This window comes from Hirundo rustica, chromosome 11 (assembly GCF_015227805.2).
Source record: "Hirundo rustica isolate bHirRus1 chromosome 11, bHirRus1.pri.v3, whole genome shotgun sequence".
In the NCBI taxonomy this organism is placed as follows: domain Eukaryota; kingdom Metazoa; phylum Chordata; class Aves; order Passeriformes; family Hirundinidae; genus Hirundo; species Hirundo rustica.
Genome location: NC_053460.1, coordinates 6,972,143 through 6,993,560, shown reverse-complemented (window position 1 = coordinate 6,993,560; position 21,418 = coordinate 6,972,143). Strand labels below are relative to the sequence as shown.

The window sequence follows — 21,418 nt, the reverse complement described above, 5'->3', positions numbered from 1 at the left end:
CATCAAGTCCATTAACCCCACAGTGCCAAGCCCACCATTAAACCACGTCCCCCAGACACCACATCCATGTGGTTTTTTTAGTGCTTCCAGAGGCGGTGAGGCCACCAGTGCCCTGGTCATCCTGCAGCTATTCTGCCTCTCCTGAGCTGTTGGCCCAAATGGGTTTGTGCTGGGTAGGGTGTGCCTGGAGGAAAGCAGTGGCAGACAGACCAGGATAAAACCAGCTGATAAAAGCTGCCGGTGGGGTAGGGGCAGCAGAGGGAGGAACATGCTGATAGCAGAGATCCTGCCACATCCTCCCCACCCAAGTGATGCTCCTGAGCAGGGCCCATTCCAGCTCTTGTTCATGCCTCTAGCACTTGTGTGAATGCCACCAGCCCCAGGCTGTGGCTCCAGCCGGTCTCTCCTGTATCTGTCACATGTCCTGGCGTGCGAGGCCAGCTCTGTTTACATGTGCAAGTCTCAGATTCTCCTGCTGGGGATGAGTCAGGCTTCCCTCGACACCCCGCTGAGGTGGCAGTGTCAGGGCCCCAGCTGGCGTTTGCCTCCTGAACGGCACGGAGCGGGTGGGTGCCAGGCTGGGAACGGCTGGGAAGGGCTCGCACAGCCCTCTGCCTGCCTTCCATCCCCCTCGGAGCCATCTGCGGAAGGCGCTGGAGGCTGGAGCTCGCTGCCAGGAAGCTCTCCCTGGCTCGGCTCCACCGGGTCAGCTTCCTTCCCCTCCACCCCACAGGCACGTCACGGCTCAGCGTGGGGCAGTCAAACCCTGAGCAAGCCCCCAGCCACCTCCGGAGGGTCTGGTGTGGGCGGGATGGCCGGGCTGCTGCTAACAAACCCCATGTCTTGCAAAGCCTTGGGGTGTCTCCCGGGGTGCCCGCTCACAGGAGAGAGGGGTTCCCTGGATTTGGGATCCCCAGGGACAGAGGCTGGAGCTCGAAGGAGAAGCCAGCCCTCTTCCCATCCTCACATTACCTGGAGATGCCGAGCCACCGCTGGACTTGGGGGGTGGTGGGATGGGTGCCAGCTGCACGCCGCTGCCCAGCCTGTGCACTGCACAGCAGGCTGCCCTATCCAGAGGGTTCCCAGCTGAGCCAGGGTGAGCATTCCAGGAGATAAGAGAAACCCCAAAACACCCCAACCACATCCAGCTCCACCTTCCCTTTTATTGCTTCCAGCCCTTTCTGCTCCTCTGTTCCACATATTCCAGAGTCAGAAAAGCTCTCCTCTCCAGAGAGAGGCCTTTTCCCTGTGCTCCTGAATTTCCCAGGGTGGGAAAAGAGGCTGGAGGCTCCTTTTTGGATCCCCCCACCTGCGTCCCCCTTGCTGTGACCGGGGCTGGGCTGGCTCCGTGCAAGCACAATAACCAGAAGTGTGTGGAGCTGCTGGAAGGAGCGATGTTCCCGGATGGTATGCAGCCCTGACAGCACTGGCTCTGCTTTAAAGGGTAACTTTATCCTGTAATAACAAACAAGAGGAGCCAAGTTCCTCCCCAGCGTCACTTCCCTGGCTCCAAGGAGAGGGACATGGGGGAGAGAACTCATTAGAATGAGCTTGGATCCTTGTTCTTGCCATCACAGGGTCTTAACTCCACTCCCTTGAGACAACAAGGCGGGGAAGATGCTCCAGGGCAGCAGGTCGGGGTCGAGAGTTGGAACAGATACATTTGTGTGCTGACATTCTGGGAACTGAGGAGATGACCCCCTCTAGCAACTCCTGTGCTGCAGACAGCAGCAGGCAGCCTGCCACAGCCCATGGCATGCCTGGCTGACCCCCATCACCACCCCCACAGCCCCCCTGCATGCTCACAGCACTGGACAGGCACGTTGGCATCTCGGCACAGTGCCAGCTCCAAGCGCAGCCACCCGGGACCTTGTTCTGCAAAAGCTGGAAATTCAGGCCCAGCTGGTGCCATGGGATGGGCAGGGAGAGGCTGAGCTGCTCCAAACCCCTGGCAAGACCCTGCAGAGCAGGACTGGGTGCTATGGCCAAGGGATCATCCCTTTTGTGGGCATCCCTGGGGGCAGAGCCCAGCTGTGGGAGGAAGAGCGAGAACCTCTCTGTGACCCATGGGTGCACCCTCCTGCGCTCCCAAACGTTTTTGTTGTTTTGTTTTTTTTTTTTAAGATCCATGGGTGTGGCAGTGTCAGGGCCCCAGGGCACAGAGCAGACAAATCTCTGGTTTATTCTTGGGGTGCACAGGGAGCACGGGGGGCTTGTGATGGGCTCATCAACATCTGTGGTGTATTCACAGGGGACATGGAGCACCTCTGCATCACCCCATCAGGCTCAGCAGTGGCTGACCTACCTCTGCTCCTGCAGGGACACGGACGCTCAGGAAAGGTGTCCCTCGGTGCTCATCACCAGGGAGGGCACAGCCCAGCCTGTGCTGATGGGACACTGATGTCCCCTCCCTGCCAGTCGAGAAGTGGGGACAGTTTGGCAGAGCTCTCTTGTTTGAGAGGATGACAATCTGGAGAAGGTTGCTGAGAGGTTCTGTCTGATTTCCACTTCCCCAAGGAGCACTTCTGGAGCTCCTGGGGTTTGATTAAATCCCAGCCTGTCAAACGAAGCTGGTGAAGTGCTGCAGTTTTCTTCCCCAAGATGGATTTCCTCCAAACCCCTTATTAGGGGTTTGGGTTAAGTCTGTGCAAAGCTGGTAAAGCTGCTGCCTCCATGGTGCTCCCCCAGCAGACCAGGGGGCTTCCAGAGGAAGCACAAGACAGGATCCAACCAGCTAAAAAGGGGAAGAGAGAGGAAGGAGGGAATCATTGGTATCTAAAGCTTTCAGAGCCTTAGAGGTGACAATGCCAGTGTCTGCCCTCTGCAAAAGGGGTTGTGGGAGACCTGTGGGAGACAAAGTGGCTTGGGGGAGATGAGTCAAGGGGTGCTGCTGGTTGCCAGGGAGATAAAGCCTGGAGCAAGCTCTCAGTACCAAACCATCCTCCCAGGGCACATGTGGAGCCTGTCTGGCTCTGGCTGATGGGAGTGGAGAGCATCAGGGCAGGCACCAGCGGGTTAAAAGCTTGAAATGGGACTTGGTGAGCTGCTTCCTCCCGGCAAACAATAATGCAGAAGGGAGAAGGGATGCACAGGGCTCTGCAGGGGCTGATAGCCACCGAGCAACCCCAGCCCTGCAGCTGCAGCTGTACCAGAGGAAGCCTCAGCACATTATCTGCTGGTCCCACTCAGCTTCCTCAGCAGTCCTGGTCCTGCAGGGACCGGGTCGTTCCTCCTCCAGAGCCTCATTTCTCACGGACCCAAGTTGGGTCCCTGTGCTCTGATGGACCCCAGCACCCCCAAACCCTGCACTCCCAGACAGTCCAGCCTTCCCAGCATCTGTGTTTCCCACTGCTGGGGGCTCTGGGAATGGTCACATTCCCAGGCCTCAGAGCCCCAGGCCCGCGGTGCCACCCAGCACGTGGTCCCCACAGCGACCATCCTGCTGCCCCATCCCCCCACGTCACAGACAGTGCCCACACCTTGGCAGAAGGAAGTTTTGGCCGGAAGACGACTCCTGCAAAGGGGATCTCCAGGTCCTGGCTGAGGTCCCTGCAGTTCTGGTTGCCTCTGCTTGTGGTCCTTCTCAGCAAAGATCTGCTGCACCTGGAGCTGCCGCAGCCTGGCCACGCTGGCTGGTGTCCCAGCACTTCCTCGTGCGCGGCTGTTTGTGACCTGCCTGCTGCTCCACCTCCGCAGCTGCATCGCTGTCACAGGAGCAGCCCTTTTCCGTTCAGTTTCCTTTTTTTGACCCTCTCCTCCTGTGGCAGCCTTTGCCTTTCACGGAGGCTCTGCCCGCTGCTGTTTGCCCCACTCGGGTGTGGGAGGGTTTGTCTCAAAATGGGTTTTGACCTGATCCTGGCAAGTCAGGTCAGGACTCCCGATGTCCTCACTGCTCCCACCCCAAGCCACAGACCTGCCTGACTCCAGCTCCTGGTGCAACAAGTCCTTGCCAGTGGCTATTGGTCTGGAATAAGGCAGCTGCTGGAAGAGCTTGGGAAATGCAAGCCTTTCCCACCACTGAGGTCAGTCCCTGGAGCCTGGAGAACTGCTGGGCTCCCCGGAGCAGAGAGATGTTTGCCCCCAGATGTTACTATGGCTCCAAAGAGGCTGGGGGAAGGCTGGCTGAGCTGCTCTGGGTGACAGCTGCCCCAGCCATGGTCTCTGGAAGTCCCCAGACATGTTCCCATAACCCTGTGCAGCCTCAGGAAGAGTAGAGTCCTCGAGGAGTTGTCCGGCTTTCCTCACTGCTGGAACCAGCGCTGGCACCTGTGCCCCAGCTTCAGAATAGAGATGGACCAGCTGCTAAAAGCAGTTGGATCCTAAATCACACGTTTTCTGTCCAAACCTGCCTGTGGTCCCAGGGAGCAGCTAGCTGGTCAGGTGGACCTGGGATTTCAAGTGTCTCCTGGGGCACTGCAGTGCACCCAGCGAAAGGACACAGGGCCATGCGCTGCCACCCCAGCGGGCAGGGGGGACACTGAGGTCTGACACTTCCCAGAGCCAGGAAATAAGCCTGACACAAAAGGGCAAAACCAGCAAAAGGGAGGGAGGGAGGCAGGAAACATCAGGCAGGAGAGGAAACGGGGAGATAATCAGCTCCATGAGCACAAACACCCGGAACTCGTGCAAAGGAAAAGCCGACGCCACTTGGCAAGCATTTGAGCAGGGAGACCTGCCCATCTGGCCTTTTACTGAGCCTTCCTGAAGAACACGTGCCCTGGAGCACCTTAAGGTTCTCAGAGGTCCCTGGCCTCCAAGTTACCATGATGGGCGCAGTCCCTGGTGGCTTAACTCCAGCATGTGCTCCCTGGGATGAGCCTTGTCTCAGAGGGTGGAAGGATGGGCTCCTGGAGAGCACCTGGCTGCACTTGTAAAGGCAAAGCACTCACCAGGGGTGAATCCCAGTTGCAGAGAGGTCCAAGCTGGGTCATCCTGCCCCAGTCTTGTGTTGGCTTGAAAAATGGGATGAAACTTACCTGTTTCCACTAGGCTCTGCACAGCAATTAGTCTGCTATCCCAGCACCCAAAGGGAAGACCACTGCACTGAGATTCCTAGAGGCTGAAGGTCCAGGTGCTTCAACACCCAGCAGTGCCCTGGGGTGAGTTCTTCTCCCCAGGAGCTGCGTCCAGGACTGCCAGACTGGACTCCACCTGCAGAGCTTCCCACTCCTCCTCCTCCCACCTCTGGAACACGGGGCTGCCCGTGCCCCAGGTGACCTGACCACATCCCAGGTGATGTCCCAGGCTGATGGAGCTTGTCCCAGCTGCCAGCAGTCCTGTCTCCCACCGTGTTCCCAAGGGAGCAGTGACACACATCTCCTGGTGTTGGCAATGACCATGAGGGGGACAATGACTGTACGCTGTCAGCAATCCATGGTGGGATTTCTGGCATTGCTCACCTCCCAGGATCCAGCACGTGGCGTGGGGCCGAAGGGAGAAACATGGAGAGTGATGGGCACGGAGCCAGCCTGTGGTGACTGGCCGGGCTCCAGCTGGCTTGTATGGAGTAACTGGGGCAGAACCTCTGCCAAGGGGCAGGGAGGGCACTCAGGGGAGGCTTGGCCGTGTTTCTGAGCCAGCACTGGGCTGAGAACAGCAATGCACTGGCAGGATTGGGCCCCACACCCACGCTCCTGCCCCTCAGCCATTCCTTCCCTTCTCCTGCTGCCACCACAGCGCTGATAGGGAGGCGCCCGAGTGGGCACTGACCACTCTGGCCACAGATACGAGCTGGGAAAGAAAAGAGCAAGCATTTACATGGGAAATCAGGTGGCTGGATCAGGTGGAAGATGGTTCAGAGCTCCCCTGAGGATGAGGTTAGTGTCTCCTGGGCAGGGGGCACCTGTGCAGCAGTGGTTGCCTCATGTGGGTACAGCTCCCTGCAGCTCTGCTTGCAGTGCTGGCTCCTGAGGGCCTTGGAAGGCACAGCACAGGCTTGGAAAAGAGCGTGTCAGCCTGGGCATGGGGAACACTGCTCCTCTGGCACAGCCAGGTGGGGCCTGGCCTCAAGATTCCCAGGAATGCTCGTGGTGGCAGGCAAGCTCCCACTCCAGGAGGAGGTACAGCAAAGCTGTACCCAGAGGGACCCAGGTGCTTCAGCTGGTCCTCTGGATGAGAAAGAAAAGGTGGTGGCAGGGGGAAGGAGCAGGGGGTTGCCTGTCCTGCAGGCCAGGTTGCTCTGCCTGAGACCAGGCTTGGTTTTGCAGGAGTCCTGGCTCCTTTTGGCCATGCTCTTTTAAGAGAAGCTCTTTCCAGAAGGGGCAAAACCCTCCTGAGAAACCCCAATACCACCCCCAAAATCCACTTCTTTGGGGCTGTTACCATTTCCTGGTCAAATTAATGCAGTCCAGGGTTTCCCAGCCCACCTTATTAAGGTTCTCAGCTTCTCCATCCCACAGAAGTGCTGTTTCCATGCTTCCATGTGACCAGATTTCCCCCACCCAGGGGTACCATGCCCAGTTGGGGCACCACTATGGGCAGAGCTGTCTGTCTGCGATGGCAGAACTGGACAGTAGCGCCTGGTATTCCCATTCCAACCATGAAGCTGCTCCCAAAGACACCATGTCCAGGACAAAGAAAACTATGGCAAATACACCATGCTTTGGTGGAAGGACAGCAGAGACCAGGCAGACCTGGGCACACCCTGCAGCCAGGCAGTCCAGCAGGAGGACAGCAGAGCTTTGGGTGAGTTACATGTGCCCTGGGACATCACTTCAGCTCAGAGCAGCTGAAGCCAAGGCAGGCAGACTGCTCAGATCACAGGATCATTTTGTTTGGAAAAACACCTCCAAGATCATCGAGTGCAGCCATTAATGCCAGGTGCATTTTTTTGCAGGAGCAAGACAGTCCGAGTGGAGACACTGCAGCTGGGAGAAGGCACAGGTACTAATTGACTTTATTTATTAGCAAGCTGAAGGCAGGGATCACATCCTGCCCACCCACTGGAGTCCCAATTAGGTCCCTTGCAGACCACAGAGAGCTGAGCACCCTGGTGCACCGCTGCACTCAGGGAGTCCTGTGGCACCATGGAGCCCCTCGCAGGGACAGAGCAGTCACCAGGGGATAGCTTTACCTTCCCAGTTGAGCAGAGTCCCACTGTGTTTCTCGGAAAGGATTGGCAGCACAGACAACAACCCCCTCACACTTGTGTCCACAGTCAGGTCAGCCTGGAAAGGGCAAAACGAGACACCACCGTCATTCCAGCCATCCAGCAGCACCCACTCGGCTCATGTGCAGTGACAGCAAGGCTCCTTCCACCCAGAGTGAGCAGAGAGCCACAGGAGCTGGGACAAGTCCACTGTGTGGGAGGATGGTTGCCTATCTGCACTGTTGGCTTGGATGGAGGTGTCTTGGGCTGGGAAGCCAGCCACAGGTTTAACCAAACAGGAAGAGATCCCTGCTGCAAATGAGATGCTTTGTGCAGCCTTCTCAAAATTCCAGTGCTGCACGGACCACCCACACTATAAAACATGGATCCTGTAGGATCAGTGGAAACCTCAAGGACCTGCAGTTCTTCAAGGAATGGGGCAGAGGATGGGATGGTGTTGCTCCTCTCCTCCTTGCTCTGTTGGATTCAGGTTCTCTGCATATCTTCCAGGCTGTCCAAAGCCCCTTTTCCCCTCTGAACAAGCAGCCTGGTATGTGCTGATGCTACTTCCCAGACACTATCCACATGTTCTGCAGGGGCCTAACACATACATGGGCAACTTGGAGCCCAAGAGGCAGTTTATTTTCATGTGGATCCTCCTTCCAGAGAGCCATCTTGGCCACCTAGGATCACCTCCTGTGCAGGTTTGTAGCCTTGGTTGCCGCTCATGGGTTCCCTGTTGACCTGCTTGGCCAGAACTCACCTCCTGGGTGCCCATGTCTGTTTTCACCCAGCCAGGGTGCAGTGCCACGCACAGGATCCCAGATTCCTTGTAGGTCAGAGCCTGGCACACGGTCAGCATGTTGAGGGCAGCCTGGGTGAGGAAGGAAGCATCATCCATGGGCAGCAACAAGCTCCATGAACCAGGTTCCCTTCCCATCGCTGCCTCTTGGTGAGGGAGAAAAAGCCATGCCAGGTCTTTAAGAGACAGTGTGTGTCTCCCCTGGGTGGGCATGGAGATGCCCTGGGAGCTTGGGAACTCCCTCCATCTCTCAATCCCAGGTGCTTCCCTGAGATCCGGCCTGGCAAGGGCAGCTCTGATCCCCTTGGAGCTCAAGAGCTGGGGCAGGTCACCAGTCCCCATACCTTGCTGCAGCGGTAGGAGATGACAGGGTGGAAGAAGGAATCAGGCGTTTTCTTGATGGACCCCAAGATGGTGGAGATGTTGATGATGGCTGCCTTGCTGCAACTCAGGCCCTTTTCTTTGCTGTCCTGTGCAGCCTTCTTCAGCAGAGGCAGGAAGGCCTGGGGAGAAACAACCTAGTGGGTTACCCGTGCTCCAAGCCAGTCCCACTAACAGCAACTGCAACCCAGGGAGGGTGAGGAAGAAGAGCAGGGTGTCAGGAGAGCCCAGGTGTTGCTGCACTGGCCCTGCCTGCTCCCAATTAGACTTGCACAATTCAGAGAGGCTGCAGAAGGCTTAGGCTTGAAGAGCAACCCCAGCCCTCCCTTGCACAGCCTCGAGAAATTTGGCTAAGCCCTCCAAGATTTCCATTGTGACCATGGACAGCCTGGGGTACCCTCAAGTTGGGCCAAATTTCATCTCCAGAGCTCCACCCGTACCTGGGCCATCAGCATTGGCCCCACTGCATTGGTCTTGTACGTCCTGACCATGTCCTCCGCGTCGACCGTCTGCAGCGAGGCTGTGGGGTTGTAGATGCCAGCGTTGTTTATCAGCAGGTTCAGCCCCATTCCGTTCAGCTTCCCCTCCACCACCTTCGCCGCATCGCTGATAGCCGACGGGTTTTCGACATCTGCGGTGGGAGAGAACAGTCTGAGAGCCACGGGGGTGCTGAGGAGAAGAGGGAGGGGAGGATGCCGAGGAAAGCTGCGCGTTCTGACGGGCGCGGCCCTTCCATCCACGGGCACCAGATGGTGCTGTGAAACCAGCTCCAGCTCATCCCAGCTCATCCCAACTCATCCCAGCACCGCCTCCGCCGCCCCCGGCTGAAGGCTCCCACCAGGAAAAGCACACGCGCGGGCAAACCGCTGCTGTGACTCCCATGCTGCCTCAGTTACCAGCAGCCACCGCCTCCAAAGTCTGCGTCTGAGCGTTTTTGGAGAACCCAGGGCACTCTCTGGGGGGACAAGTCCCCAAGGGAAATGCGCTGTGGGATGGCTCTGCAAGGTCTTCCTGCTCCCGCTCAAACTCTGGGCTGATCATACAGCATTTCCACAGCCACTGCCCTCCTGGGCTTGCCTAGGACTTGGGATCAAGGCACAGCAAAGATGTGGTTACTCAGCTGGAGGAGCCAGGAGCTGCCCAGGATGGGTCTCAAGAACATTCTGGTCCTGTGACCATGGAGCAAGGAGGCTCCAGGGAATGGGGTACTGAGGCTGAGACAGGTCTGAGGAAGCTGGGGTTTTGGCAGCAGGACTTGAAGCAGCTCTGACGAACTGGATCCCCATGTACAGCCTGAAGGGAGGGAGGGAGGGAAGGAAGGAGGAACGGGGCACACATGGCTGGCAGTCACAAATTTACCAGCCCAGATGCAGAGCACACATACCCAGCTTTACAAGAACCAGGTTTGGGTGTTTGGATGCCAGATCTCTCAGCTCCTACAAAAAGAGACACGGAAACAATCAGCACGAGGCAAAGGTGATGCCAAGCATGCTGGGGTGCCATCAATGGCCCACCCTGAGGGAAACATCTTCCAGGCGTTACCCAGTGCTTGTGAAAAGCTGGGCTGGGGACCTGCCTTGGTTCTCAGGCTTCTCCCAGGCTCCACAAAGCAAGGTGCACATGCTCAGGGCATGACGTGGCCATGACTGCAAGATGCCATGGTCACTTTCCCAAGGGGTCATCCACAGCCCAGCCAGACCCACAGCAAAGGATGGGAGCAAACTGTGAAGGACCAGTTTACCAGGGAAATTATGTGAACTGGCTGGAGATACATCCAGAAGTGTGTCCCAGAGGTTGCTGGAAATGAGGTAGAGGAGGAACGCCTGTGAGCGCCAAGGTCAGATTTGACCTTTGAGGAAATCACATCTGGATAGGCCAGTCCCAGATCCACTCGCTCTGGACTTTATTAATGATTAGTGAATTTAACCACTTTGCACATTTTTATTCGTTGTTTTCACCTTATGTGAAGGGAGGAGTGGGTTAAAAGCTGAAGACTTGGGAGGAGGACTGTAAATCATTCAAGTGACCTTACAGCTAGGAAGAATGCTTGATAAACCATGTAAACAGCAGCCAGTGATCCACTGGCATGGATCTTAACAGTACCTGTGTCTCCTGTATCTCTGTACCTCCCTGTACCTCTGCCTGGTGTTGATTCAGGGATCCAGTGGTTATCAAGATAACAGAAATAAATTTACTCTTTGTGTTTTAGGCATGTGCCAGCTCACACGGTGGAGGATTCAGAAGCTCATTTCAAAAAGGAAACTTTCTACTTCACAGTTCTTAGCAGCTCTTTGCTCTGAGTCTCTAACTATGGCAGGTTTCAGACACCAGAAACCAAACCACCCTGTTTAATGTGCCCAAAAGGATTGTTTTTAGAACTAAAAAGCTCTTCCAAACATGCCCACGGGAGAAACACAAATTGGTGGTTTCTTTTGAGAGGGATATGGAGCACGAGAGCTGCTGGCACTGGCTGTGGTTCACTGTCACTTATGTCTGGGCTCCCCCACCAGACCTCATCTTCCCACATTAGCCCTGGGCACAGGAAATTGTGTAAAATCCATTAATTGGTTCGTGGTGGCCAACAGGTATTTCTCCTCTCCTGTTTCTCCCAACTGCCTGCCTCAACAGCCTCATACCATCCCAGCAGGAGCTTCCCCTACCCCAACACCCAGGCACAAAAGAGCAGGAGAAGTGATGTGACGCCATCCTGGTGGAACAATGCTCTCTGTGTCCTGTGGTCACCTCAGCAGCACCCTGATGACACTGCCCTCACCCCACCACAGCTGGACAAGGCTTAGGGAAGGACCCCCTGGCTAGGAGAGTTGCATGAGGACCACCTTGTAGGAAAACTGGCTGCAGTCCAGCCCTGAAAATACTCCCTGATCTCACCACTGCCCTGCAAGAGTCCTGCGAGTTGTGGGGAGGAGGAGTGGGACAAAAATAAAAGACCTGGCCTGTCTTTGACCCAGCCAACTTGGGCACCAGGCACAGCAGGAGCTGGGCACCCCTGGCTGGCAGCAGAGTGGGTTCTCACTTCACCAGGACATGCAAGAAGATGCAACAAACAAATCAGCTGGAGCCGGCATCTATCAGAGAGCAAGTTTCTCCCTATTAGAATTTCAGTGGGACACAGCAAGCAGAGGAAGACAAGCTGAATGTAAAAAAGCTGGAAGAACAGGGAAGCTTTGTGATTCCCTGCAGAAGCAACATGTACGAGTCTCTCCCATTTTAGCAAAGTGGAAAGCAAGGACAGGGGGATCCCACAGCTCCACCGGCCACCACTTCTAAAAACCCCGTGCTCTGAACCTCCGGATTTTGCGGAGAGCAGCGTGACACAGCAGAACCAGCCCGAGCAGCATCGCTGCCGCTCGCACCGCCTCAGCCCGAGGCCAGCCCGGCTCTGCCTGGGCACGGGAGGGCGGGTTCGGGCACATCCAGCGCGGCCCACAACAGCCCGGCGGCGCGGCCCGAAGGGTGACACGGCCGCTCCTTCGCCGGGTGCACTTCAGAGGTGACTTTGACACGAGGCAGGGCCCGGCGCGGACACCGGAGCCCCGCGCCAGCAGCGAGCTCTTCGGGCCGGCGGCAGCGGCCGAGCGTGTGACCGCCGCCTCCCCGGCCCGCACTGACCTGTGCCCGCGGCCCCTCGGGGTCCCGGCAGGTGGCGAAGATCCAGGCCGGGGGTCGCGGCGAGCCCAGCAGCTGCTTCACCAGCTCCAGGCCGATGCCGCGGTTGGAGCCGGTCAGCAGCACGGTGCGCGCCGCCGCCATCGCCGCCCGCGGCCCGGCCCGCCTGGCGCCGCCTCCCGAGCCCGCGGGCCGCAGCGGCTGCCCCGGGCCCGCGGGGGAGTGAATGCCCGCGGGGGAGGGCCCGAGTGTGTGTGGGTGGGTTTGTGTGCGTTTGTGCGCGTGTCCGGTGCAAACACCTAGCGTCCAGTGCAAACGCAACAACCGCGTCCCAGCCCCGGCGTCCCCGAGGGGAGGAGCGAGGGGTCTCGGAGCGACCCGGGGAGGCTGAGGGGACGCTTGCCGAGGGTGGTGGGTGAGGGAGAAAGCTTGCAGCAGGTCTGGGGCGGTGTCTTCAGCGCCTTTAGCACACTAATCTTCACCACAGATAAGCGTAAAAAAAAAAAAAAAAAAAATTCCCAAACTAAACCCGTTTAACGTGAGGAAGTACCAACCCCTTTACAAGCTGTTTTTATTGCCTGCCTGGAAATGCACGTGATTTGGCTCTTTCCAGGGCTATCAGATGCAATAAATGTGGTAAACTGATAGATCCACGGAGATACTCCGAGGCTGTAGCACTTCTCCTACAGAGATGGGCTGAGAGGGTTGGGGCTGTTCAACCTGGAGATGAGAAGGTTCCGCGGAGCCTTTAGAGCCCCTTCCAGTGCCTCGAGTACACAAAGACAGCTGGAGAGGGACTTTGGACAGGAGCCTGCAGTGACAGGACAACGGAATGGCTTCAGACTGACAGGGCAGGGTCAGATTGGGCATTTGGAAGAAACTGTTCCCTGTAAGAGTGGTGAGACCCTTCCACAGGCTGCCCAGAGCAGCTGTGGCTGCCCCATCCCGGGAAGTGTCCAAGGCCAGGTTGGACAGGGCTTGGAGCGGCTCGAAGGTGTCCCTGCTCATGGCAGAGCTGTTGAATGAGATGGTCTTTCTGGTTCCTTACAATCCAAATGATTCTGTGAGTTATGCAGCAGTTTGGGCTCGCAGATGTTCTGAGGGATGTTTTCCCCTTATTTTTGTTGCTGAGTATCAGGTACCTGGTTAAATATCGGCACCAAAGGGGTAGTATGGAGGTTTGCTGGCATCTAGGGATGGGAAAACATGGGAGCCTCTACTCCCCACTTTACTTCAGGATATTAAAATGCTTTTAGACCTTTCTTTTATCTTATGGAAGCTGGAATTTAATAAAAATAAATATTTGATTATACTACTAAATACTAAGGAAAAAGACCCTTCCTTTTAGCAGGTATTTGGATTAAAGGTCCTTTTCTCCTTTTCCTGCCTCCTTCTTTGTTCAGCCCATTAATTCAGTGACCTCTGATCAGAAATGCTGCCCTGATTATGGCAAAGTTTAGCAAATAATGACGGAGGGGTACAAACACTCGGGGTGAACCACAGGCAGGGCTTGGCTGCCTATGCCACACAGATTCTGCATACTGCAGGCAAATGACATTGATGAACTCTTCCCAAAAAGTGCTTGTTTGAAAAAGCCTTGGGATCCCCGGCTGTGCTGAAACAGTTAAAGTGCAGCCACAGCTGAGGGCTGGAGGAGCCTGTTCTGAATGCAAATGTGAACCCTGAAAGAAAGAAAAGCAGCTCCAAGTATCAGCAACCAAGTATCTTCCGGCAGGCTTGGGCATTGCTTGACTTGCTTTCTTGCCTCTGTTCTCCATGAATGAAATCGAGGATTATCCATTCTTTGAAAACCTTGTTGTGAGGTAATAATGAGAAGTGCAACCAAAAAGTAAAATAACACCAACGAATAATAATAATAAAAAAAAAAGCCCCAAGGCTTATCCAAGTGCTCTAGTTCCACTACAACAGGCGTTGGGAAACTCCAGCTGCCTGGTACAGCACGAGTCTGAGATTGGTGAATTTTGGAGTATTCGAGGGTATAAATTGTAGAATCCTAGAATGTTTAGGGTTGAATGGAACCTTAAAGATAACCTAGTTCCATCCCCTCTGCCGTGGGCAGGGGCATTTTCCACCAGACCTCCCTAAGAATACAAAGTATTTGAGATCACTAAGCTAAAAAATCAAAACTAGTAATTCCTGTTAGCAGCTCATTGATGCTGTAATTTGGTTAAAGTTTCTGCACTGTAAAGAACAAAATACATGTGGGCACATGTCCTTTGCACTGAGTTGATGGATTCATCATAAGTGCTGCTTTAAGTCACTGGATTTAGAAAAAAAAAATGCAGCTAGAGGAAGAAGGGGGACATCTTAATTTAAAAAAAAAAAAAAATCAATAGTCCCTGATATGCTTTTTAATTTAAAGATTATACTCACTCCTTCCTGCTTAAATGCCTTTCCTTAATAAGTCTTAATGATTCTTTTCAACTGGATTCCTAAGTTAACATCTGCATTATCATGTATTTATTCCTAAACTTACATGTGCCTCCTTTTCTCACTCCGACACGTGAATGTCAAACCAAGGCAGTCACGAGCTGATCATTTAGCCTGTGTCTTAGTGTTCCTGAGATGGAGCATATGTGTGACAGCCCGTTCTCAGCCATCCCTGTTAGCAAATCTAATAGTGGGAAAGGAAATTTGTCTTGCTTGGTGGTTCTGAGGTCCCTCTTCATGGCAGTATGCCGAAGCATGAAGGTTAACCAGCCACCTCTCCTTAGGGGATGGGAGAAAAGGAGGTCAGTGAGGATCAGTGCTCTCTCCAGCTCTGATACAATGTAGGTGTGACCTGGATGAGTCTGCTCGGAAAACAGCGAAGCCGTGACAAAGGTGCCACGGGAACTTCACTTGGGAGCTGCGGGTAAGCTCAGGCTCTCGCCCCTAGTCCCTGCATCCTTTCACAATGGGATGACACAATCAGATCATGGAATCACAGAATGGTTTCTGTTGGAAGAAACCTTACACATTCTGTAGTTCCACCCCTCCTGTCATGGATTTCCAACCCCCACTCGATCACTAATCCTCTTCAGCCCAAAAGAAAATGCATCAGGGAGGATGAGTACTGCCCAGCTTCTGGTACAGTGCTGGGTTGGTCTCTCCCCACCTCTTGATGAATGGCTCATTTATCACTATCAATTGATTCTTTAGCAAATGATTAATAGGTGATGACAGACCTGAATACATTGTGGAGCAAATCGGCTTGATAAATGGCAGTGAGTTTATTTCTTATTTACAGTAGATTAAATGTACTAAAACTAATTGTGCCACACCCCCGTACCCCTGGCAGGCAGAGAAAAGCATGTTCCTCCATGTTTCTGTCAGCAGCACTGTCATTGTGCAATCACCTCGGTGACTGAGAGCACGCTCGAGCCTCCAGCAAGTGAGGGTGGAAAACTGAGGGTGACTGCCTCTTGGAAAACTGGCTCCGAGTCTTCCCGGTGGGGTGATGTGAAAACAATCCATGGGTAAACTGTGCAGCAGCCTGGGGGGTGGTGGGAGAGGAGCTACGGTGCCTCTGATCTCCGTGTTTGTGAGGCTGCACCTGGAATCCTGTGTTCAGTTTTGGGCTACTCACAGCAAGAAAGACATTGAGGTGCTGGAGTGTGTCCAGGGAAGAGCAACGGAGCCGGCCAAGGTCTGAGGCACAAGTCTGGTTAGGAGCTGGTGAGGGAGCTGGGAGGGCTCAGCCTGGAGAAAAGGAGACTCAGGACTGTTATCACTCTTTACAACTCCCTGACAAGGAGGCTGTAGCCAGGTGAGGTCGGGTTCTGCCCCCAAGTAACAAGTTATAGGGTGAGAGGAAACAGCCTCAGGTTGTGCCAAAAGATGTTTCAATTGGATCTTAAGAAAAATTTCTTCACAGAAAGGATTGTCAGGCACTGATACACAGGCTGCCCAGGAAAGTGGTGGTGTCACCATGCCAGAAGTGTTCTAAAAATGCGTGGTTGTGGCACTTGGGGATGTGATTTACTGGTGGAATTGGCATTGTTAGCTTAATTGTTGAAACTGATGATCTTAGAGGCCTTTTCCAACCTAAATGATTTTATTAATCTGAGGACTTTAATGCTTAGCTTGAGATTTAGAGCATGCAAGAACTTTTCAGAGCAAAGAAGGCATCTGAATCTCCTCTGAGGAGCTGGACCAAGAACCTTTGCAGAGGTTTGAGGACAGCAGCAGCCCTCGTGACGAGGCTGGGCTGCAAGGCAGTGAGGCTGGTTTCCTTCCCCTCTGCCTCTTTGTGCCAGCCTGAACTTAGACTCCTGGTGAAGCAGTGCTTGTTTAAACTCTAATAATCAATAATGCAGTGTGGGGCCCCAGAGCAAAGTCAACATTATAAAGTTACAGCTCCAAAACAGTGGAAGGCTACACAAATGTGGTGACACAGCAAAAATAGGAGACTTAAAATGTTAATTATTTGTTTTCTGATACTATCTGCTTCTGAGGCACTGTGGAGGTTTCAAACAGGCTGTGGGTGATGCCCTCATCCTCCACCCAGAGGAAGAAAACCGTGGAAGTTTATTTGGAGGATTTGAGCACTGGTGCATCTGTTGGCAAGTATAGTTGAGGTCTGTGGTCATTGAAAAGGAAATACTGAAATGATCTATGGAGCCTGAATGCCAGTCCAGCCATCTGGGAGATCCTCAGTGAGAGATCAGTCTGAGACAGAAGCTGAAATACCCAAAGCTTTGTACTGATGGCAAGTGGTAGGAATTCACAAGGGAAAAGAAGTGTCTCAACCCAGTGTGGAAAATTCAAAAAACAGACAGAGGTTCAGTTAACCTCAGGAAACAAAGTGGGGAAAAATTAATTGCATGGAACTTAAGGAGAGGCTCGGACTTGGCAGAGAAAAGACATAGGATCAGCTCACTATAGAAGCTGCCAACTTGCATCTTCCCAAATGGGCTTGGGGAGGGTACCCTGTGATCCCAGGTCAGCGCAGGGAAGGACCTGCTTATCTCACAATGTCTGCCAGCTGAGCCCCAGACAACAGGCTGGAGTGGGCAGGAGGAAATCAGCTGCTGCCAGAGCATGGAGACACACTTGGCATTGCCACTGAGAGGAAGCTGTTCTGGTTAATGCTGCTGCCAAGATATCCTGGGGCAGAAGGTGACGTGCGAGCAGTGTTGTCTCCATTGGTGCCCAGCAGCGTGTGCAATGGCTCTGGGACTCAATGTAGGAAAACAAGGTGCTGGCAAGAGGTTTCTGGGAATGGGTCTTCACTTACAGTGGGGCAGGAAGACATGATGCACACACGCACCTTATCCGGCCTCGCAAACCTGTAATGCATCTCTTGAGGTACCGAACAGCACAGGGCTCCACTGGCAGTAGCACAGAGCAGTTGGTGCCTCATGCCAACAGCTGAGGTGGAGAATAGGCTTCGAGCAGGGCATTTCCTTTGCAGGTAAATGTCCCAGGTGCCTGAGTCCTCCGTGGCTCTGAACAAAGGGACGGCTGAACTTCGGAGCGCATCCCAAGGGATGGGGCGCATAACCTGCAGCACGGAGCTGTGCCAGCCGTGCAGGTCCCCACCCTTCTGCCAGGAGACCACGCTGGGTTTGCTCTCCCACTCCATGGGTCTTTTGTTCCACAACGAGGGAGAGCTTATTGTCTTGGAAGAGGCAGGAGCAAGGCAGAGAACATTTGCTCAGGGCCACCTGAGGCACGGCCTGGTACAATGTGCAAAGACCATCAAGGATGCTTGTGAAGTTGCCAAGCCCACCCGAGCCATGGAGCTTCTCACATCAGCCCACATGCTGCTTCCTCCCTCTTCATGCACAACAGCCCCACCTGGCTTATGGCATCAAGTTACCCAAGGAATGCATAATTTTCCTGGAAAAGCCAAGGGATTTATACCCTTAGGGAACTAGGATTGGTTCCCAGCCGGGACCTGTATCCTGGAGCTCAGAGAGCTGGAGCAGTTGCTCCTCCCAGAGAGGAGTCAACATTGGTGCAAGCATGGGCTGGGACACGCTTTAAGGAAATATTAGAGAGCTGGGTAAGCAGAGCAAGCTGGAGTTGAGAGAGAAGAAGCAACATGGCAGAGCTCAGTGTCTGCTCCGTTCTGGTGACTGGGGCCAACCGGGGTCTCGGTCTGGGGTTTGTCCAGCATTTCCTGAGGATGCCGAAACCACCACAGTGGATCTTTGCAGGCTGTCGGGACCCCAAGGGACAGAGGGCACAGGTGAGGCTGGGCTGGGAGGCAGTGGCTGTGCTGGGGGATGGCAGCACTCGGAGTCAGGGGATGGCAGCACTCGGTGCCAGGGGGAAACTGGAACAGGGATGGTGTTTGCAAGGAGCTGGAGCTTCAGCTGGGCACCATGGCCCACAGCAGCTGGGCTGGTAGGCTGTGGGAGCAGCTGTGTATGGGATGTGTGGAGGGGACAGGGATATGTGGTGTGTGCAGGAGCTGTGGAGTGTTCCCCCTGCATTGGGATCAGGGCAGCTGGAGCAGGGTGCTGGGCACATGGTGGTGCAGGAATGGAGCTGGAGGGACACAGGCTTTGGCTGATTTGCTGGATGAGGCTTGACACAGCTGTTCCAGCCTGTTGGTGCCAACGTCGTGACCCCTCTTGCAGGAGCTACAGAATCTGGCCTCCAAACATCCCAACCTGGTCATCATCGCTCTTGGTAGGTTCCCTCTCACCCCAGTTCCTCTGGTGAATGCCTGGGCACTCATCACATCCCTGGGAGCTCTACACTGGAGGTAGCTGTGGGGGGGCAGCTCCTTGGGGTGACAGAAGGGACCGCAAGCCACCACAGGGTCACTGACCTCCAGTGTGTTGACCTTGCAGAAGTCGCCGACCCCAGCAGCATCAAGGCAGCTGCAGCCAGGGTTGGGGAGCACCTGGGGAACTCTGGGCTGAACCTCCTCATCAACAATGCTGGAATGATCAAGTCTAAGATGCTTGATGCTGAAACATTGGAGGACATGACCGAGACTTACACCACCAACACAGCTGGACCCCTGCTGATGGGCCAGGTGAGTCCCCAGCACTACAGCACAGCTCCAGAAGGATCCCTACCCATGTCCTCAAGCTGGACATTATAGAGGGTGTGAAGGGCCAGTGGGAGGGGCTCCTGACACTGCTCTGGTGCCCTGATGGGCTCTCAGTTCATGAGAAGTTTGTGGAGCCATGGACTGGAGCTCAGGAGCTGGAGCCAGGTCGGATGGGGCAGTGGAAGAGGAGAGAGGATGTGTCAGTGCTATTGCCAATGTCCTCACTGTGGAAGGAGTTTCTCCCTGTGCCATGTCTGTGTGTGCTCCTGTCCCCTCTGCCTCCACCCAGGCGTTTCTGCCCTTGCTGAAGAAGGCTGCCCAGGGGAGCCCAGGCTCAGGGCTGAGCTGCAGCAAGGCTGCCATCGTCAATATATCCAGCATTGGGGGCTCCATCGCTTCTTCCTTTGGTTGGGAGTTGATGCAAGTCACCTCGTACCGCTGCAGCAAGGTACTGTCACACCTTTGCTTCTCCTGCTCAGCTTTAGATCCCCTTGCAGCCCCCCTTCCCCTCCCACCACCATCCCCTCCCTGTCTCCCCACAGGCTGCTCTGAACATGCTGAGCAAGTGCCAGTCCCTGGCGTACAAGGAGCACGGCATCCTCTGCGTCGCTCTCCACCCCGGCTGGGTGCAAACGGACATTGGCAGCTCTGCCGGACACACGGTAGGAATTCCATGGGTGGGAGTTGCTGATCTGAGCCTCTGCCCATGGCTTCCCTGCCTCCTGGGACAGCTCCCCCTGTCCTGCTCCTGGGTGCTGGGTGTCCCCATCCCCTCGGTTCCATGCTTGGCCCCTCTGTCCTGGTTGTTCAGGGTTTTCAGCTTTCCCCTTTGCCCTGGAGTGCCTCCTTTCCCCAGCCTTGGCTGGGCCAGGGCCTCAGGCATGGGCTGCATCTCCCCCTCTGCCCCACAGCCCCCTGTGACAGTGGATGACAGCGTGCAAGGGATGCTGAAGGTCCTCTCCTCCCTCTCCGAGAAGGACACCGGCGCCTTCCTGGACTGGGAAGGGAAGGTCATACCCTGGTGAGACACCACTTGAGAATCCTGGCAGCCAGAAGGGACCCTGTGCCACTGCTCCTACCTGTCCCACATCCTCAATAAACTCCTGCTGAGAGCCTCCAGCTCTGTTGAGGATTTCCAGCTCATGAGATGGCCCCTTCCCAGATATCCCGCTCTTCATCCCGGGATGCAGTGATGCCCACAGCTGGCCTCAACCCACAGCTGTCACTGGCATCCCCATGAGTGTCCCACGGCACTGTGAGTGCCCTCTGGAGACCTCCCCTCCAGGAGACACTGGAGAAGCTGGAGCAGGGCCCCTTTCCTGAGAGGAGAGAGATCTTCCAAGCCCCTGCAGGACTGGCCTTCCCCCACCCAGGCTGAGCTGCCTGAGGGGCTGGGGGTCACAGGGACCAGCTGTCCTCTCCCCTCAGCTGGGGGATGCCTGGTCACAGATGGGACAGAGGGACACACAGCACTCGGGCAGAGCACGGGAATCCCGCCCCAGGCTCAGATGGGCAGGTTTGAGACTGGGTGTGGAGACAGAGCAGAGAGACATCAGCTGCCAGAGTTTACAGAGGTGGGGGTACAGAGGGACCACAGGGCCACATGTGGGTTGGGGAACAGGAGAGAAGTTGTTTCCCAAGCCCTTCCCTTATTGAAGCTCCACAGCCAAGCACCTCGTCACCATGTTCTGGGCAGCCTGGAAGAGGCACAGCCCTGCCAGCACAACCCAGGGAGTGGGTGGGCAGGAGAGGAGATATTTCCTGGGCAGAAAATGGCTGTGGAGATGGGAAATGGGACCTGGTCCTGGGACAAAGCATCAGCACAACCTGCTGGAAAGACTCAGTCCTGGCTGCTGCTGTCCAGCTCTCTGTGCTTCTGCCTGGGAGAACCAGGCAGGGGGTGGGTGGCTGGGGCAGGGGGTGACCCGTGGGCTCCCTCCCCTCCGTGGGCGCTGTGCCCGGGACAGCATCTCCAGCACCTCCCCTGGCACCTCACCTTGCTGGCCCGGTAAGGGTACATGGGGGCCTCTGGCACCCTGAGGCACAGCCCGATGGAGCCCAGTTTGGTGGAGATGTTGATGACAGCAGCCCTGCTGCAGCTCAGACCCTCCTTCCCTGTGCTCTTGGCCGCCTGCTCCAGGAGCGGCAGAAATTCCTGATGCAAAGACACAGATGCTGCATTAAGATGTGGCAAGCCTGCAGTTTGTGTTTAGCTGGAGTGCAAGGCCAGCAGCTGGTGATGTGCTGGCCATGCAGGTGCCCGTCCTTCTGCCAGGACACTGGATCCAGTGGGTTTGCTTCCCTCCATGGGTGCTGCATTTCACTTGACAATCAGGGAATGGGCATTGGCTTGGAGGAGGCAAGGTCAAGGCAGTGACTGTCTGCTCATGGCCATGTGAGGAATGTCCTGGCTCGGGGGACTGGGGAAGGGGCATGAGATCAGCTTGTCCCCAGTGTTGTGTGGGTCTGATATGGAAACCCCTTCTTGGGAAGGTGTCAAGTCTGCGTG

The 21,418-nt window shown here is 55.4% G+C and overlaps 3 protein-coding genes across 3 annotated transcripts in view; 1 reads left to right on the top strand and 2 right to left on the bottom strand.

Annotated features, from left to right (window-relative positions):
- The window catches only part of RIPOR1 (RHO family interacting cell polarization regulator 1), a 32,035-nt gene extending 28,427 nt beyond the window's left edge, over nucleotides 1–3,608 (bottom strand). The window contains exons 1-2 of the mRNA XM_040075606.2: nucleotides 3,480–3,608; nucleotides 2,306–2,734 (exon numbers count right to left, since the gene is read on the bottom strand). The gene's annotated coding sequence lies outside the window, so the exon portion shown is untranslated. The remainder of the gene's footprint in view (nucleotides 1–2,305; nucleotides 2,735–3,479) is intronic.
- Nucleotides 3,609–6,879: 3,271 nt separating this feature from the next.
- Nucleotides 6,880–12,052, bottom strand: LOC120758001 (C-signal-like). The gene is made up of 6 exons (XM_040075762.1): nucleotides 11,901–12,052; nucleotides 9,655–9,706; nucleotides 8,711–8,901; nucleotides 8,234–8,392; nucleotides 7,851–7,961; nucleotides 6,880–7,166 (listed from the first exon to the last, which is right to left on the bottom strand). Exons 1-6 carry the CDS (start codon nucleotides 12,039–12,041, stop codon nucleotides 7,053–7,055), a joined length of 768 nt encoding a protein of 255 aa, XP_039931696.1. The 5' UTR covers nucleotides 12,042–12,052; the 3' UTR covers nucleotides 6,880–7,052.
- Nucleotides 12,053–17,946: 5,894 nt separating this feature from the next.
- Nucleotides 17,947–20,021, top strand: LOC120757784 (C-signal-like). The gene is made up of 6 exons (XM_040075400.2): nucleotides 17,947–18,093; nucleotides 18,488–18,539; nucleotides 18,704–18,891; nucleotides 19,199–19,357; nucleotides 19,452–19,571; nucleotides 19,821–20,021. The coding sequence occupies exons 1-6, from the start codon at nucleotides 17,947–17,949 to the stop codon at nucleotides 19,932–19,934; spliced, it is 780 nt and encodes a 259-aa protein (XP_039931334.1). The 3' UTR covers nucleotides 19,935–20,021.
- The last annotated feature ends 1,397 nt before the right edge of the window (nucleotides 20,022–21,418 follow it).

Coding starts and splice junctions, on each gene's coding strand:
- LOC120758001 (XM_040075762.1), bottom strand. CDS start 12,041: ATGGCGGCGGCGCGCACCGTGCTGCTGACCGGCTCCAACCGCGGCATC. Junction 9,707..11,900: donor CCGAGGGGCCGCGGGCACAG/GTCAGTGCGGGC, acceptor CTCTTTTTGTAG/GAGCTGAGAGATCTGGCATC. Junction 7,962..8,233: donor TCTCCTACCGCTGCAGCAAG/GTATGGGGACTG, acceptor TTCCTCACCCAG/GCTGCCCTCAACATGCTGAC.
- LOC120757784 (XM_040075400.2), top strand. CDS start 17,947: ATGGCAGAGCTCAGTGTCTGCTCCGTTCTGGTGACTGGGGCCAACCGG. Junction 18,540..18,703: donor CCTGGTCATCATCGCTCTTG/GTAGGTTCCCTC, acceptor TTGACCTTGCAG/AAGTCGCCGACCCCAGCAGC. Junction 19,572..19,820: donor GCAGCTCTGCCGGACACACG/GTAGGAATTCCA, acceptor TCTGCCCCACAG/CCCCCTGTGACAGTGGATGA.